The sequence below is a fragment of the Esox lucius genome, chromosome 18, assembly GCF_011004845.1.
Source record: "Esox lucius isolate fEsoLuc1 chromosome 18, fEsoLuc1.pri, whole genome shotgun sequence".
Classification (NCBI taxonomy): domain Eukaryota; kingdom Metazoa; phylum Chordata; class Actinopteri; order Esociformes; family Esocidae; genus Esox; species Esox lucius.
In genome coordinates this window covers 19,200,575-19,216,763 of record NC_047586.1, presented here as the reverse complement: position 1 = coordinate 19,216,763, position 16,189 = coordinate 19,200,575, and the positions used below count along the sequence as shown (strand labels likewise).

General features: G+C 41.9%; 1 protein-coding gene across 3 annotated transcripts in view; it reads left to right on the top strand.

The window, feature by feature from the left end:
- Nucleotides 1–16,189, top strand: part of snap25a (synaptosome associated protein 25a) — a 32,215-nt gene that overhangs the window by 2,397 nt on the left and 13,629 nt on the right. For all 3 annotated transcript variants that reach the window (XM_010900612.5, XM_034287886.1, XM_034287887.1), the window contains exons 2-3: nucleotides 13,039–13,179; nucleotides 14,862–14,903. In XM_010900612.5, the coding sequence (XP_010898914.1) occupies nucleotides 13,111–13,179; nucleotides 14,862–14,903 (111 nt within the window). In that variant the 5' untranslated portion in view covers nucleotides 13,039–13,110. The remainder of the gene's footprint in view (nucleotides 1–13,038; nucleotides 13,180–14,861; nucleotides 14,904–16,189) is intronic.

The following is a 16,189-nucleotide window of genomic DNA, read 5'->3' as shown; positions in this document are numbered from 1 at the left end:
GATGCGTATCATTGAAAGAACCATTGGCACGCATTTGAGCTATGCCTAAAGGGACCTTGAACACCGAGAAATTCCGAAAGAACCATACATCTTTGCTCTGTTTTCATATCTTTAGTATAAGAATTACATTATCACGTTTGAGATTAATCACCCTGACGAACTATGGTCCTCATCATGGCCTCAAGTCCGATGGTACTGTATATTCTTTGTTCATGTTAGGACGACGTCAGAGAGACTTAACGAATCTCCACGATGAGATCTGCATTGGTTCGGCTATTTCGCTGTTCTGACCATTGGCTTTGAGGCTATTCTAGGTTTATGGCCCTTGTAAAGGACAGTGGAGTAGGTTTTCTATCTCGCAGTAAACGTTTTATGTTTTTATTTTGACTCCACTGTGTTAAATTGAAGCCCTATGGCGCCCTATTCTATATTTAGTGCAATACTACCCTAGAATATGTGAGTCTTGGCTGTATTTACATTTAGTGTCCCCAGTGGCGTCAGACTGGGGAAAAGTGGTACTAAGTATATAGGGCCCTAACATGTAGATGGGCCCTCAACATTTTTTTAAAATCTTGAATAAAGAGGGGAGAGGCCCTGAAAGCCTGCCTATGTATAGACCCAGGATTTTGTGCTACAGCCCTGAGTGTCCACAACACATGAATAGGCTTGTCACCAGCACATACAATTGGACTCGTCTTTCCCTTTTTTGTCGCATGATATTATTCAATCCAGCACTAAGCTTTATGTCAACATAATCCTATACTTTTATCAGGTGCGGAAGTGTAATACCCAGTTTTTGTTGGTGTGCATTGCGTTTACTAACTTTTTTATTCCCACTGATGCGTGTCAAAGTAGTGTAGTGGCAATACATTATTATACACTACGCAGTATTGATTAATAAGGCTGATGGATAATAAACAGTTATATCTTCACATATTGAGGCATCAATATAGACCCAGCAGTTGGTCTATGCGCAAAATGTCCTAAAATTAAATTTGCTGGAAAACTGTTTAGTAATCCAAGGTTATTTAGACCAGGATACAGCAACGGTTAGAAATGTAAATAACTATCATAAGTTGCTTATTCCCCTGGTTCTAGTCAATGACAGAAAGTTCATTTGAAAACAACTGTTTCTAAAATATTCACTACAATGTTTCTTTAGTGGAATTTTGGCTTGGCTACTTGAAAGCAAGTAAACCGCTATTGACAGGCGTAACCACCTTTTAGTAGATGGATACTTTTCTGAAAAAACTTAAATGTTTTAAACCCCTATAAAGTTGAATATGTCTACCTGGCATATATTTCCTGATTATGTGGATCAGTATAGTGGCAATACTATGCTAAATCACAACAATGCTAACCAAAACACTTAGCTGATTCCTGCAGTTCAGTGAAAGGTTAATTACAATCTAAAATTGTTCTCCCTAAATTATCATACTACATAAAAGTAGTCTCCTGGTGTGGTTTAAGCATGTTTTGTAGCTGTGGAACCTTGATTTTTGTTGTTTTTCTATAATACTGCTTCTCATACTGCTTCATTTTGAAATTTTTGCCATTTGGCAATATTACAGTACACCCACTTTCGCCGGGCTCCACACATCGCTGATAAGGTAAAGCATATCCTGTTTTGGAGAATTATATGGAGTTACTACAGTAGCATCAGTTTTACCAAGAAAATCCTCTGACCTTATGACCTTACCAGAGGTGGCAGTGAAAACAGCGGGGAGAGGGGGACAGAGGATTTGATGTCCACTCATTCTCACAGGGGATTAACTATCCCTTTCTCTGAGACACCAGGGAGGTAAACAAAAGCACATGGAGACAAAATGTCTGCTTCACGATGGAGCAGTGGTGGCTGCGGTGTGTGGATGCAGAGGACTGTGCCGCATTCCCTCCATCGCTACCTGCGACACACTCATAGTCGAATCACTGGATGTTCACGTCAGCTCCAGGATGTAGGAGTCACACAGTTTAGAAGATGCTGTAGCAATACCTCGAAATCCTCTTTGAGAGAAGATGAAACAGAAAAGCCTGCGACATCACCATGTACTGCAGTTTTTCTCAGTCGTGTCGTACAACAAATTCATTTGGCTGACAGTCATATACTGCAGCTAAACTTGTCCTTAGTCAAAACATGCATACAGTCTTTACTTATTAGAATTAAGTTTCAAAGTCATCTAAACCAAACAAAAAAAGGCACAATGCGTCAAAATACGTCACCAGGGGACTTTGCACTCTGACTCTTATCGCCTGTAGTGGTAAACCAACATGTGCAAATGACTCCACCATTTGATTTGTTCAACCACACACTCTTTCTGTGACACAAGTGGGCAGTTAGCCAACATTAGCAAACATTACTAGCTATTTTTGAATAAGTCGCAGACGTTACCTTATGTCAGCACTGCCATCTTGAATACATTTTAAAACACGAGGAGGAACATTTTCTAGTTCACATTTACCTGCTTTAGCAATGCTATTGTATTTCCAAGACCCTTTTGTGCAATTTAGATTATTACATAATTTTCCATGGACAGGTGTTTTAGCTATCCCTAATTTGACTGTTGACAGCATTGCAGAGGTGGCCTCATCAAAATCAAACACAGTATTGTCTACAAATTCTTCATCAAATTCTTCATTATCAGTTGCCATTGCTACAGCAATATTAGCTACAGTTCTTCTACATTAGCTACATTTCACTGGACAGCACAGTGCTTGGCTTTAGCCCCTGTTGATTGATTAACATAAACTGTATCAGGTTGGTACCGAACAATCATAGTACCAATATTCCAAGTGATTTCTCATTTTGGCTGATATCCTACTTGTTCCAAAACATCTCAGGTGTATGACAAAAGTTGGCCACATTTGTTGTCCGCGGTGACACGTTGGAGATACAGTTCAGTGCCTAGCGTGGGATGAACCTGTCTCACCAGCAACTCTGCCAGTAACACTGGCGCCCTGGTCATTTGCATCTGCTTCCTGTTGCAAGCGAGCCGTCAGAGGTGAACAACGTAAGCTTCATCCTATGGCCACAACACTGCCCTTTCCACTCAATTACAGAAAAGGACATCTTGGGAGTTGTAGGGATTGTCTCAAACAAGCAAATGGGGTCACCAAGACTGACGTGGACAATAGAGGCTAGAGATATGAACTTGGTCATCATTGGGAAAAACTATTTATTGTGAATTTGTATAATATGGACTACTGAAAGTCACCAAACCACTGGATCAGTCAAAATCTGATTAAACATGATTTCAGTGTAATTTGGACTGTTTACTGACCTACTTTTCACTTTTTAGCTAGTTCAAGAGATGAGTGTGTCTGGACTGAGTGTCTGGACTGAGTGTCTGGACTGTCAATTTGGAGGTTGTTCCCATCTGAGATGTTCTTCTCTGGTCTTGCTGGGGTTTTTCCTGTGATCCTTACCTTACTTCACCCATCGACTAAAAGAAAGGGCTGATATTCTTCAAAATTTAGAAATGAGCAGATAGTGGAGAAATAATTGATGAAAGAAAGACTAAAAAGAGAATGGAGCAATTACATTTTGATCTACTGCAGGTATCGTAGTCCATCTATTAATCACCTATCTTTGAGTAGCGATGGCCACATTTAATAAGTGTGAGTCTATCTCGGTAAATGTTTGTTAGATGTTGGACCTTCTCCAAATCATAGATTACCTCTGCGACAAAAGCTCTGTCATAGAGAATATTTGTTATACTTCTAAGGGTTTTTCTGTTTTTACAACAATACATCATCAGCGATGACAGGTCCTGGTATTTGGAGGCCTGCCAATAAAAAGACATGACGCGGACTGCAACAGGATTACAACTTGCACTGGGAGCGGTGACTGATAGAATCTTTCCAGTTACGACGGGAGCACTTGTAGGGGTCGAGTTATATAAGATTGGCAGTCACCTCTATGGTCTGGACTGAAGCGCAGACCTTTTAATCCCTTCTTCAATTAATCACGTTAATTGTCATCGGCTCGTCGACATTAATGTGCTTAGTCTGATCGCCATTATATGTGCTAAACATTAGGCTGGATACACGTTGATTCTTTTCAGTTGATTCCTAGCTACATTTATAGTGTCTGAGGAGCTTGGCAAGGTTCTGTAGTGATACTGTTGCTCTACCTCGGTTGATCTACGGCAGGGTAATTTACGGTGCTGCAGTGCGGGCCGTGAGAGTTCTTGGGTAAATTATGTCGGGGCTGTTCTGTCTTGTCTCCAACTCAATGGCTCGTGGTTAGCAACCAACGCCAGATTGAGAGGTTTGGATTTGGATCCGACGTCATACAATCAGACAAAAAATGGGACCCGAAGCATCAGTTTGGTACTCACTGTGAAGGAGGTTGAAAGGGATACGCCTCCTGTCATTGAGGTGGATGTACATCAAGTCGTTTCATGATACACAAACATCTTGATGTTCGAAACGTTTGGACGCACTTACCCATGGGTAGGTGTGTCCACATTTTCGACTGGTACTGTATATTTACACATAAACACATGATTCTCTGTATACCGCAATATCTTTGTCTTATTATCATTTCACAGGCTTGGATTTCATTTCACACACACACAAACACACACATACATACACACATGGTTAAATGCATATATTGTACAAACTACATTTGGACATTTGATTTGGCTGAGATTTTTTACAGATGTGTGTATATATGTTTTCATTGGATAGCTGAGGCAGTGATTTGATAATGATACAGACACTGGGTTACTGAGCTAAATCTTCATGTGAATATAGAGAGGATCAATTTGGCACAAATAAGCTTCAATTTCTTGCCTGCACAGACATTCAGCTCAATGGATATTTGTCTTGGCTGGATTTGCACACATATTGAGTTCATTTTTTTCTGTGTCTGAAGTTGTACAGTTGCACTGCTGGCAGATGCAAGGCATAATAGAAAGTAATTCCATGCTGATTCTACATAATCACAACGATTCAATTAAATATTTGAATACAATTGAAAAGTGACCAAGAGGCATTATATAGAAGAACAAGAAGAAGGCTCTTAAGAATATAGTAGTGCATGCTATAAAATCCTATGTATACAGTAGTTATATGATTGCACAACTGGAAATAGGGTATAATATCTGATTTAACTATTATTCACAGTTATTGCCGATGGGGGTCTTGTCAAAAAGTGTTTCTTGGCCTGGGGGCCCACTAATGTTGTTGGCTTTTAAATGCCTTTATTGTTTTGACTCCTCAATAATTAAAAAATCTCTAATGCAGTCACTTAAAGATGCATTCCGGGATCTTAAGCACACTACATTTGTTTGATATCTTACAAATTGTATCTGTAATGTCACATGGATTGTAATTAGTTTTTTCAAAAGTTTGTAACATAATGTACGAAATTAGTGATATTGTTTACATCCCCGTGACACAGTACACAAAATGAACACAACTTTTAGCCCTATGGGAATATGATGAAATGTAGGACATTGTAAATATGTCAAGTAAGGAGTTTAAATATGGACGTGAGTAAAGTGAAGATAGTGGGGAGGGAAGCTGTGTATTAACATGTTCCAGGGAAAAGCCGTGACTATGGGTATAATGAAACCCATCAGTATTGATTTAAGACACAACACTTTAATTATCTATTACCACAGCATCTGTAAACCCTCAGTAATTCTATCTGTGCATTCCTTTCAGGGATGGAGAGCCGGGTGGGAGGGTTTCAATTTTCACCTTGCAATTGACTTCCGTCAGACATCATAACACTAAGATCCATCCACAGTAATGCAGGTTGCTGAGTGTTTTTCCGTCTCGACCCAGTTTCATTGTCTTCCTCCAATTCGTCTCGTCCCCAAGCTATTGCACAGAGCACATGTACGCATGACGCCACAAACACTCGATGTTGGCCTTAGTAGATGTGGCCGTAACATTCTATGGGAGTGACCATGCTATGTCAAGCCCTTTTTACCTTTTGATTTTACAGAACCACTACAAACGGTGTCACTGAGTTAGTGCAGTATCGAGAAATCCCCTGATTGGCTGGGAATACTGATTAACCCAATGCCCACCAAGCCGTGAATTTCTAACAACTTTCATATTGTCTGATAAAGGCCAAGTTTGATGTGTTGCTCCACCAGACCTTACACCCATTTGGTCGGGAAGTGCCTGGGAACGAGATTACAGTCTCATAAAAACTGGAAGGTCATGCTTTTAATTCAAAACAGGCTGCAGACCCCCTACGGAACAAACTGCTGTGTTTCTTCCTCTACCACAACCCCCCCGTCTATGAACTCCCCCTCTCTCTACACCCCCCGTCTCCCTGCCCAGTGCCAACTCCTGCGGCTGCTGCTCCTTGTCATATTTGACTTGTCACTTGTCATATTTCCCAGGCCCTCCAGGGCAGAGTGTCTGCTTTAATGGCCTCGCTGTTAATAAATGTGTCCCTGGGCTCCCCCAGGAGGAAGCGAATGAGCCGGTATGAGCCAGCCCAGTCGGGTGCCTCCCCATGCGTAGAGACTACAGAGGTGACCCTCCGCCACGGTCCGACGGGAGCTCAGCTGCATCTGCAGCGAAATAAACCGTGTACTATTGAAAGGAACTAACACTGATCACCGGCCCCATCACCAGAGGCACGGAGGCACTCCTGATCCTGTCTGTTTCTTTTAGATTGCTATTGCCTGACATCTTGAACAGAATTCTTCCACCGCTCTGTTGTCGGTTACGAGCTTCTGTCTGAGGCTGCTTCCACTGAAGTTGTTCTTGGTGACCTAGAAATGAGGGGCGTTGTGAAACACGACCTTTTCATGAACTCCCTAACCAATCAGAGAATTGAAGCCAATGAAGAATGTTCTGAACACTGCTTTGATCCATCAATGTTTGGCCTATGACACGTAGCATGAATTATGTCATAAAAAACAATGTTCACTCCTCTGCAGTGGCGTAACTAGATCACTGCAGAATCCAGTGAGCGGAAAAAAAAATCACAGAGTCCCTAATTTTTCTTTTGCAGCCACTCACTATGGCCCTGGACACAGATTTTAAACCGAGAATCTCTGTTTCCATTTTATTTAGTTCTCAATTTTATGGTCCATTCGCAAGCTACTGCTTTTACTGCCTTGTCCTGTCCGTTCTTTTTTAAGGTCTTATGATGGAGGGCTTCTGAAGACAAATGTGTGTCCCTGAGAGTCCTGTCTTTCAGAAAAGGGGTCATGATATTTATTGCTTAAACTATTAAAATGTTGGAGTCATGTTTGTAGACAAGGAACAGAAACCACTGTACGACCTCATTCCATTGCTACTGGGGGAACTCACATAACACTAGTTCTATCAATCAAGCGTATTCTTTCCAGGATAATCTGGCACAACCTAATTTTCCAGTTTGAGAAATGCTGTAGTAACATGTCTGACCGTGTATTATGCTAAAATAGAGTTGGAGGTGCAAACGTTTTGATGGTGTGTTTTGTATTGGGCATGTAGGGGAAGGATATGCTCAACAGAGCTACTTTCTTGAGAAGAGATAGCAGAAGATAAGGTTGACAAGTTTCTAATCCAAGAAACCAGATATTAGATACTGTAACGCCATTTAAAAAAAACTGGGTTTTCGACAATCCGTGTGCGTGCCGTCCTATGTGTTTATAGCATACTAACGAGCTTGGGAATAGCAAAAGATCTCACTGTCTGACTTCAGTATTCAAAGTTTGTCTACAAGTTTTGAGCTTTGATGGTTACATTTAGGCTGGTTTAGGTCAGGGCTTAATGTAGGCATTCTTTCCCGTGGGTTTCAGTAGTTTCATTTGGTAGTGCATTATGCTTACAGGGCCACGGTTGGGCTCCAACAGGGGATCAATACATGTAATAAGTAGGCAAAGACTCTTTGAGTCTTTCTGATTAGCTCAGGGGTCCGACGGAGGGCAGTGCGATTGGTCAGCACCGCCTGGGATTGGGGAGTTAGTATTCAAATATGGCTGCCTTCCCTTGTCGCGCTCCGGCAACTCCTTGTGTCTGGCTTCTGCGCCTGTGAGCTCGGGTAAAGTAAAAGACGGGATAATGCAATCCCTCCGGCACCTACTTGATGGCTGGTATGCACTATAAACCTTTAATTGTGCATTGGAGTAAGTGTTATTTGCCCAGTACAGTGTAGATCTACACACACACATGCAGACAGGTTAATTAATTGGTTTTCACCCCTAGCAATATTTCATTGGTGCTCCATCCAAGCAAGGCAATTGATAGGGTCTCCGCCCCATTTAAGGTAATTTTGGCCACAGACCTCCACTGATTGGGTAGCCTCGTTCTGGATGAGGCTTATCTATTAGTGATAGGCTTAGACTTCCTTTCAATAATGCATCACTTGCTTTTCTAGAGGGGCATTATGGGTACAGTGCTGTTTCAGCAGGCAGTCCCACACTTTCATGGAGAGAACCTGAAAGCGGTTGTTTTTGTTGTGTCATTGTTGTCCTATAATCCTTGTGCTGTGGCTGTGAATGGTTGAGTAGTCGAACTGCAGCAGCCTACTGCAAATGCAATAATGATAGCTGTGTGTATTGGTCATAGCATAAGGTAATAACAATGATAACAGTTGTATATAATGGTCATAGTATAGATATCATTATAATGATAATAACTGTACTAGTGTTAATATAAATTGATAATAATTATGTAAAATGATTTGTGGCATCTCTTATACAGCATATCTCTGAGGAAACCATTACATTATTATGAAGAATGACTCAATTAGGCATTGAGAACAAGATGCTCCTGTGTCTATGTAAAACAATCTTTAGGAGATAGATGCTCTGGCAGAAAAAAAAAAGAGCTTCACCCGAGTTCATGAACATTGTATTAATATCTCTTTTAATAATGTCTCTTTAGCTTTTGGTGCAATTAACAGGATTCTTTCTTAATTAATAGGCTAATAACTGACAAATGAAACACAGACTGAAGTACACAGTGTTGTGTTTATTATCTATAATGTGGATACTGTGTGCCTGGTAACAACTTGAACAAATCTAAGACTAACCAGAGGAAGAAAATTTTAATTGCAGCCATTTCAGACAAACGGTCACTGAGAAAAAGCAAACGCACGCACACGCACAAAGACCTATTTTCTCTCTCACTGCTGACGCAGAACAATGATTCTTTCTATTGTCAGAACAAACCATGTGCCAGCTTGTCTGCTAGGTCTGGAAATGACAAATATATTGTATATTTGGAGACAGTGTAAGTGACTGAGGAGAGATTGTTCCGGAATCAGAGGCTGGCTGGACTGGCGCCCTTGCCGAAGCGGTGTACGGCCGAGGCAATTAATGAACCTGCTAGACCACCCCTATACACCACAGGACATGCCTGTGTAAATGAAAATGGGTCTGGTCAGAGTGATTGAGTCAGTCGCATAGCTGCTGCTTACTGAATGAATGACAAAGGCAGTTACCTTTAGCTGGAGTTTTCAATCAGGGCAAGGCGTGGAATGCCTCCCTGGGGAATTGAAAGCCCCTCTGCGTTGTTCTCCTCCCCTCGTTCATTCGGAATTCAGACAGCAAGGCGATGTGTTTGTAGCTGTGCACCAGGCGTGTAGGGGTCTGTGTTTAATGAATGCAGGTATAGTCATTTTCGGTTTTCCAGGACAAGATCATTTGCAGGCACGGTAGGGAGAGAGACAGCCAGTGGGGGCGGCGGGGGGGAGGGGGGGGTCAATCTTTACTCCGTGATTGGAAAAGGCATGAAAAATGTCCTCGTAAGGGGCCATGTGGGGAATTTGAATGAAGGCATCTCCATATTTTTCATTAGTGGATCTGCGATGGCCCACGGGCTGGTGCTCAGCCGTGTGTTATGTTACATACGTGGGCCATCGCATTTTAAAAGGCGGAAATGTAAAATGCAGAAATGGGACATGCAGACATTATGAATAGATTATTTGCTTTTTAATACGTTGCCAATAGCCTAAAAGTCTCTACTCAGCTAAAGGCGTGCGTTGTGTTAGCTGACCCTTATATTTAACGGAAATGAAAGGATTTGATAAAGTGGTCATAAAATCTGTGCATGCCTGCATGCGTTTGTGAAGCACAAAGCTCCTGTTGGTATGGGGTCAATATATCACGGCTGTTTTATCTCCAACCGTAATCTAGCTGTCTTAATTGACATGACCCCAGACACTACACAGGGACGTGGTTGATTCAGAGAAGATGGAGGTGGGTTAAGAGGAGATGGTGGTGGGTTCAGAGGAGATGGTGGTGGGTTCAGAGGGGATGGTGGTGGGTTCAGAGGAGATGCTGGTGGGTTCAGAGAAGATGGTGGTGGGTTCAGAGGAGATGGTGGTGGGTTCAGAGGAGATGGTGGTGGGTTCAGAGGAGATGGTGGTGGGTTCAGAGGAGATGGTTGCTCGGTTCAAAGGAGATGGTGGTGGGTTCAGAGGAGATGGTGGTGGGTTCAGAGGAGATGGTGGTGGGTTCAGAGGAGATGGTGGTGGGTTCAGAGGAGATGGAGATGGGTTCAGAGGAGATGGTGGTGGGTTCAGAGGAGATGGAGATGGGTTCAGAGGAGATGGTGGTGGGTTCAGAGGAGATGGTGGTGGGTTCAGAGGAGATGGTGGTGGGTTCAGAGGAGATGGTGGTGGGTTCAGAGGAGATGGAGGGGATGGATGTAGTAGAAGGTAGAGAAGGGTAAGCCGGTCTGTTTTCTCAACCTGCCTGTCTGGCTTACCCTGTCTGTTTGTATGTCTGTCTCAAGGCAGATATCTGTCAGCTGTTGAAGTGCATCAGAACAGAATAAATACCAGTAAATTAACCACTTAGTGAATGTGTCTGACTTGGTTAACTTGACAGAAACGCTTTCTTTCTCTGCTGCACTGACAATAGCATAAATCATTCTTTAATCTGTCAGGAGACGAGAACATTCACCCTGTCACTCTGATTGGTATGTTTTCTATTTCAGATTTTTATGTTTATTTCGTGGTACCACGCCGAAATTTAAACAATGTTCAGACTATTTATGCTTTGTTGGATATAGACAGTAGGGAAACATAGGGGGGCTAATGTGTAACTCTGCACTGGGGGCAGTGGCTTTGATGGCAGGACCACCGTAGGCCACAACAGAAATCTGTTTAAACTATTACGTGAACATCTAACTCAATTGCATTCATCGTCTTTTGGTACTTTAGACATTGCATATTACAAGATAAGGGATTGGATTTATATATATTAAAATAGGTTTATATAAAGTATATTCAAGAGTTTAAATGGTTTATATAGTGAAGAGGGTGTAAGATCATATACTAGCCGCAGTAAGCAAAACGTATTAACCAGTTATGACATCGTTCTCAATGGCATGTCTATGATGTTCTGATTTCTAAATCAGAATCTAAACGGTTCACATGCATACCTCCCGCTCGTTTTGAAAACAGAAAATTAATATCCAGAATAAATAATAGGAATCACTAGATTAATTAAATGGTTGGTTACAAAACAGTTAAGCAATGGTGTATTTTCAGTTGCCCTACATTTGAGAAACAAACTAAAAGGTTAGGACTGCCTGCTTAAACTAATTGCCTGGATTTGGTTATATATCAAATGGAGGCAGGAGAGAGGTACAAATTGATGCCCTGTTTTTCAATTTAATTTAATTCTAACCTTAAAAGGCTTTGGTGCTGTTTGGTAACAGATTTGTGTACACCAACATGGCTGCAGGCCCTGCTCAGCTCTGTGCACAAGGACAGCTAGTTAACTGTAAAAACCTGTTACGAGTTGTATTATGTGATCAATTACCAAGAGGAAGGTGGCTTTATGATATTGTATTAAATCATCACGATGTGTCTAACTGTGTCCAGGTTGTGTTCATTTTAATGAAAATAACTCCAAAATCTGTTTCCTTGAGCTTTCTTTGAAATACTCAGTCTGATCAAATGGGTGCCAGGAATAAAATTTGTACACAGCTTTATTTTACTTTATTTATTTAATCCGATTCCATCTTTGTCTTCATCATGTGTCAGACATTCTTCATTTTCATAATTGGTTTGTGTTATTTTCACTCTTTAAAAAATAGACTAGCAACTCCATTAAATCAAGATGTGGTGCTTGTTACAGTCACAGAATGTCAAGAGGAATATCAAGATATAACAGCAGTGAAATGATTGGTTTCGTATTCATATTATTTCTTGTGAGGACGTACACAACTGACGTTGTGAGATTCCCAAGACATGTGGGAGCGAACAGCTCGGGAACAAAGGGACCTGGGGGAGCAGAGTGTTTAATAAGAACATGCCCTCCTCAAGCCTCGGTCACTAACAAAGACATACTCTCAGCAAGCATAACTTTAACACTGACCCTCAGATATGTTCCCCATGTAGAGTATATATGCACTGAAGTCTCTATAAGGGTACGTATGTATTATGACATTTATAGTCATTCAACTATGATTTTCCCTCCAGTATTCAGAAGAGTAAACAGAAAATGTCATCAATCCCTCAATGAATGTGTTTCTGAGGGGGGATCAATCCCGCCGTCGACTGATGCGAGTCCACAGGGAACAAGGCACGGGCTTAGGCCTGTTCATGTCTAGTGTGCTAGCCAGCTAATCCACAACATCCCGTCGCCTCCCTCTATGACTGCCATCCTTTTGCAGACTTCAACGGCTTGCCCCATCTTTTCCTTCATTTGATGGGGACAATGACAGCTCCCGTCTCTAATCCTCCATTATACCGGGTTTTAGGAGGACCGGTGACTGCGGTTTGGGAGGAGGTCACGATTTGTTTTGCTTAAGAACCGAGGATAGAGACAATGCTTATGATGAGGTCTAAATGTAGTGATTCTTTTCGGGGATGAAACGTCTGCACCATAGTTGCTTTGCAGTGAAGCAACATATTTGGCGCACATTTAGTGATGTTCTTGTATGGACTCTGTAAGGCAACCTTAGGTCTGACAACATACATATTTACCTTTGCATAATATGCTAGGCAGGCTGAATTCTTTTGGTTAGATTAGCTTGCTTAATACTGTCAATTGTGCTTGAGAACAGTACTTAGCATAGCATTCTAACAGCCACTTTTTTGTGTCTCTCTTGATCCTCTAGTGTTCCCTGCCCTCCCATTAGAATCGACTCTTCCCTGTTAGAGACCAGCTCCACCCCACATCGCCAGTAGCCATGGCTGAAGATGATATGCGCAATGAGCTGTCAGATATGCAGCAACGCGCAGACCAGCTCGGAGATGAGGTGAGTAGAATCAATCCAAGCTATGCAGGCAGACATACCAACACTTAGAATTCTGAAAATCGTCCAGAAACAGGCACAATACCTGACAGGTTATGAGGAAAAACATGTATATATAAGGAGTAGAATTTATGATACATTAATCCCACCCCCAGTCATGGAATAAAATCAACCCAAACAGCTCCATTCAAATCCTCTGTTCACCTAAAATGGCTGACCACATATTTTTCTAAAATGTGCTGTAAAATAACAGACATGCTGGATTACTTCGTGCTGGCATAAGCAGCAAGCTCATCTAGGCCAAGCAGAGAACAAATGCACAGAGGGTAATGTTCTGATGTCCCTAGCCAAGGACTTCGTCTCCCAGCTCTTGATTCTGGATGCACGGGCCGAGGTCCAAGTGACAGGTAGAGGGAGAGGCCACCTGCATTCAGGCTTATGTAACACCAGAGTGTCTGTGGGTGTGTGTGTGTGTTTGTGCGTGTGTGTGTGCGTGTGCATGTATGTATGTGTGTGTGTGTATCGCGTGCAGCCTCAGTACTGGCCCTTAGCAACCCAGCCCACATCGTTCCCGTCTATCCTATGACTCAGACTCTAGCAGCTGAGCGGAATATTAAACGAATCCAAACACAACCGGGACTCAAAATGGCAGCTCCAGTCACTGTTTCCTATTCACGTCACCACAGTGAGACCACGTCTTACAAGACAGACATCTTAGATTCAGTGTGTCCAAAGCGTGGGTCAGTTGGACAGTTATAGGGAGGAGAAGGGGGGGGGGTCGAGGGGAAGCTACTGTAAACATTAAAGTCTCGGGGCCCTGGCTGTTCACCCAGGCTGCTGGCCCAGGCTGTCTCACCCCCTCCCCCCTCACTCCCGGGGGGCTCGGCAGTGCGGTGAGCTCTCTGACAGAGCCGGTCTGCAGCCATGCAAGAGGGAGGAGATATCAAAGCTCGCACAGAAACCCCACTGCCTCAGTGCAGCTTAATGCACTCTATTTAAAGTGAAAATTGGAACACGCCAGTATAGCTCGCCAGCCGGGCAACAATACGAGCTGTTGAGATAGGCGCCGGGGAAACAGAGACCAAGCCATCAAAGTAGAGCTGAGGCATTTATTTTAAGATATGTTTTACATCACTTTGAATTATAATTAGAAGCACTCTCGTACATTTGTAATACTGATTTAATAATACTTCCAAACCTTGAAACAAAACATAATAATGGGAATAGTTTCTGTGCCTTTAAAGACATTTAGCCTTTAAACATTTAACTGCCACGCTTTAACATCATGGTTCGGTTTTCTAAGATGGTTACTGAATCAGTGAATTCAACCTACACAACATATATTTGGAGATTTTTGAAGATAACATAGCGTCAGTCACTGAAAGGTCCTTGACAAATAATTCTGCCATACAACAAGGCACCTAACTCTAACTGCTTGTGGAGATCAACTTTGGAAGAATGTCTGCCATATCAATGAATATTTTTTAAACATTTTCAATATGACAGACAATCTGTTAGCTTTGAAAATGAACATGTAGATGGTAGTAAGTATCAAGTTGCTATAGGTAACGGATTCCAATGTCTTTCCGTTCCAAATCTCAAACTCAAACCAAATCTACTACTCAAATAATTGATGTCTTCTAATTCTACACAATTCTAATGTTTCATCTCCTGTCTGTCCACAGTCCCTGGAGAGCACTCGTCGTATGCTACAGCTGGTGGAAGAGGTAAGGAATAGACACAGTTCATTGTTCATGCCAGATGTTCTGGCTGTGCAGTACAGGACTACACCCCAGAACAGTGCATGGTATTGACGGTAGCAAGACGTGCATCTGTGTTCTCCTGTGTTCAGAACCAGGATCTGCCTGTCACAGCATATTCACTGGGAGGGTGTTACATAATGTTGTGCTGTACATATATATAATATACAACCCCAACACCATTTCCAAAGAAGTTGGGACACTGTGTAAAATGGAAATAAAGATAGAATGCAATGATGTGCAAAACATCTAAACCCTATATTCAATAGAGAATAGTACAAAGACAACATGAATAATTTTGAAACTAAGACATTTTATTCTTTCTTATCATATATATGTCCACTTTGGATTTGATGCCAGCAACATATTTCAAAACAGCTGGGAGAGGGGCAACAAAAAACTGGAAAAGTTGTGTAATGTTAACAAAAAAATCTGGTGGAACTAATTAGGTAAATTGGCAACATGTCAGTAACATGATTGGGTATAAAAGAGCATCTCAGATAGGATGAGTCTTTCAGAAGTTTAGACAGGAAGGGGTTCACCACTCTGTGAAAGCCTGCTTGGGCAAATAGTGCAACAATTTAAGGATAATGTTTCTCAATGTGAAATTGCAAAGAGTTTGGGGATCTCATCATCTACAGTACATTATCATCATTAAATGATACAGAGAATCCGGAGAAATCTCTGTATGCAAGGGACAAGGCTGAAAAACCAATAGTGGATGGTCGTGATCTTCAGGCCCTCAGGTAGCACTGCATTAAATGCAGACATGATTCTGTTGTGGACATCACTGCATAGGCTCAGGAACACTTCTTAAAACCATTGTCTGTAAACAAACTTTGTCGCTGCATCCACAAATACAAGTTAAAACTCTACCATGCAAAGAATAAGCCAGATAAAAACAAGATCCAGAAATGCTGCTGCATTCTGTGAAGGCACCATTAATGCTGAGCAATATATACAGGTTTTGGAGCAACGTATGCTATGCCTTTTTTCAGGGATGGCCTTGCTTATTTCAGCAAGACAATGCCGAATCACATTCTGCACTTACTACCAGGTGCTAAGCTGACATTGCCTGCAGTTCAGGCCTGTCACCCTTTGGCACATTATGAAATGAAAAATACAAGAAAGCAGACCCCAAACTGTTGAGCAGATGAAATCCTATATCATGCAATGGGAATACATTTCACTTTCAAAACTATAGCAACTGGTCTCCTCTCTTTGCAAACACCAACAGAGTGTTGTTTAAAGAA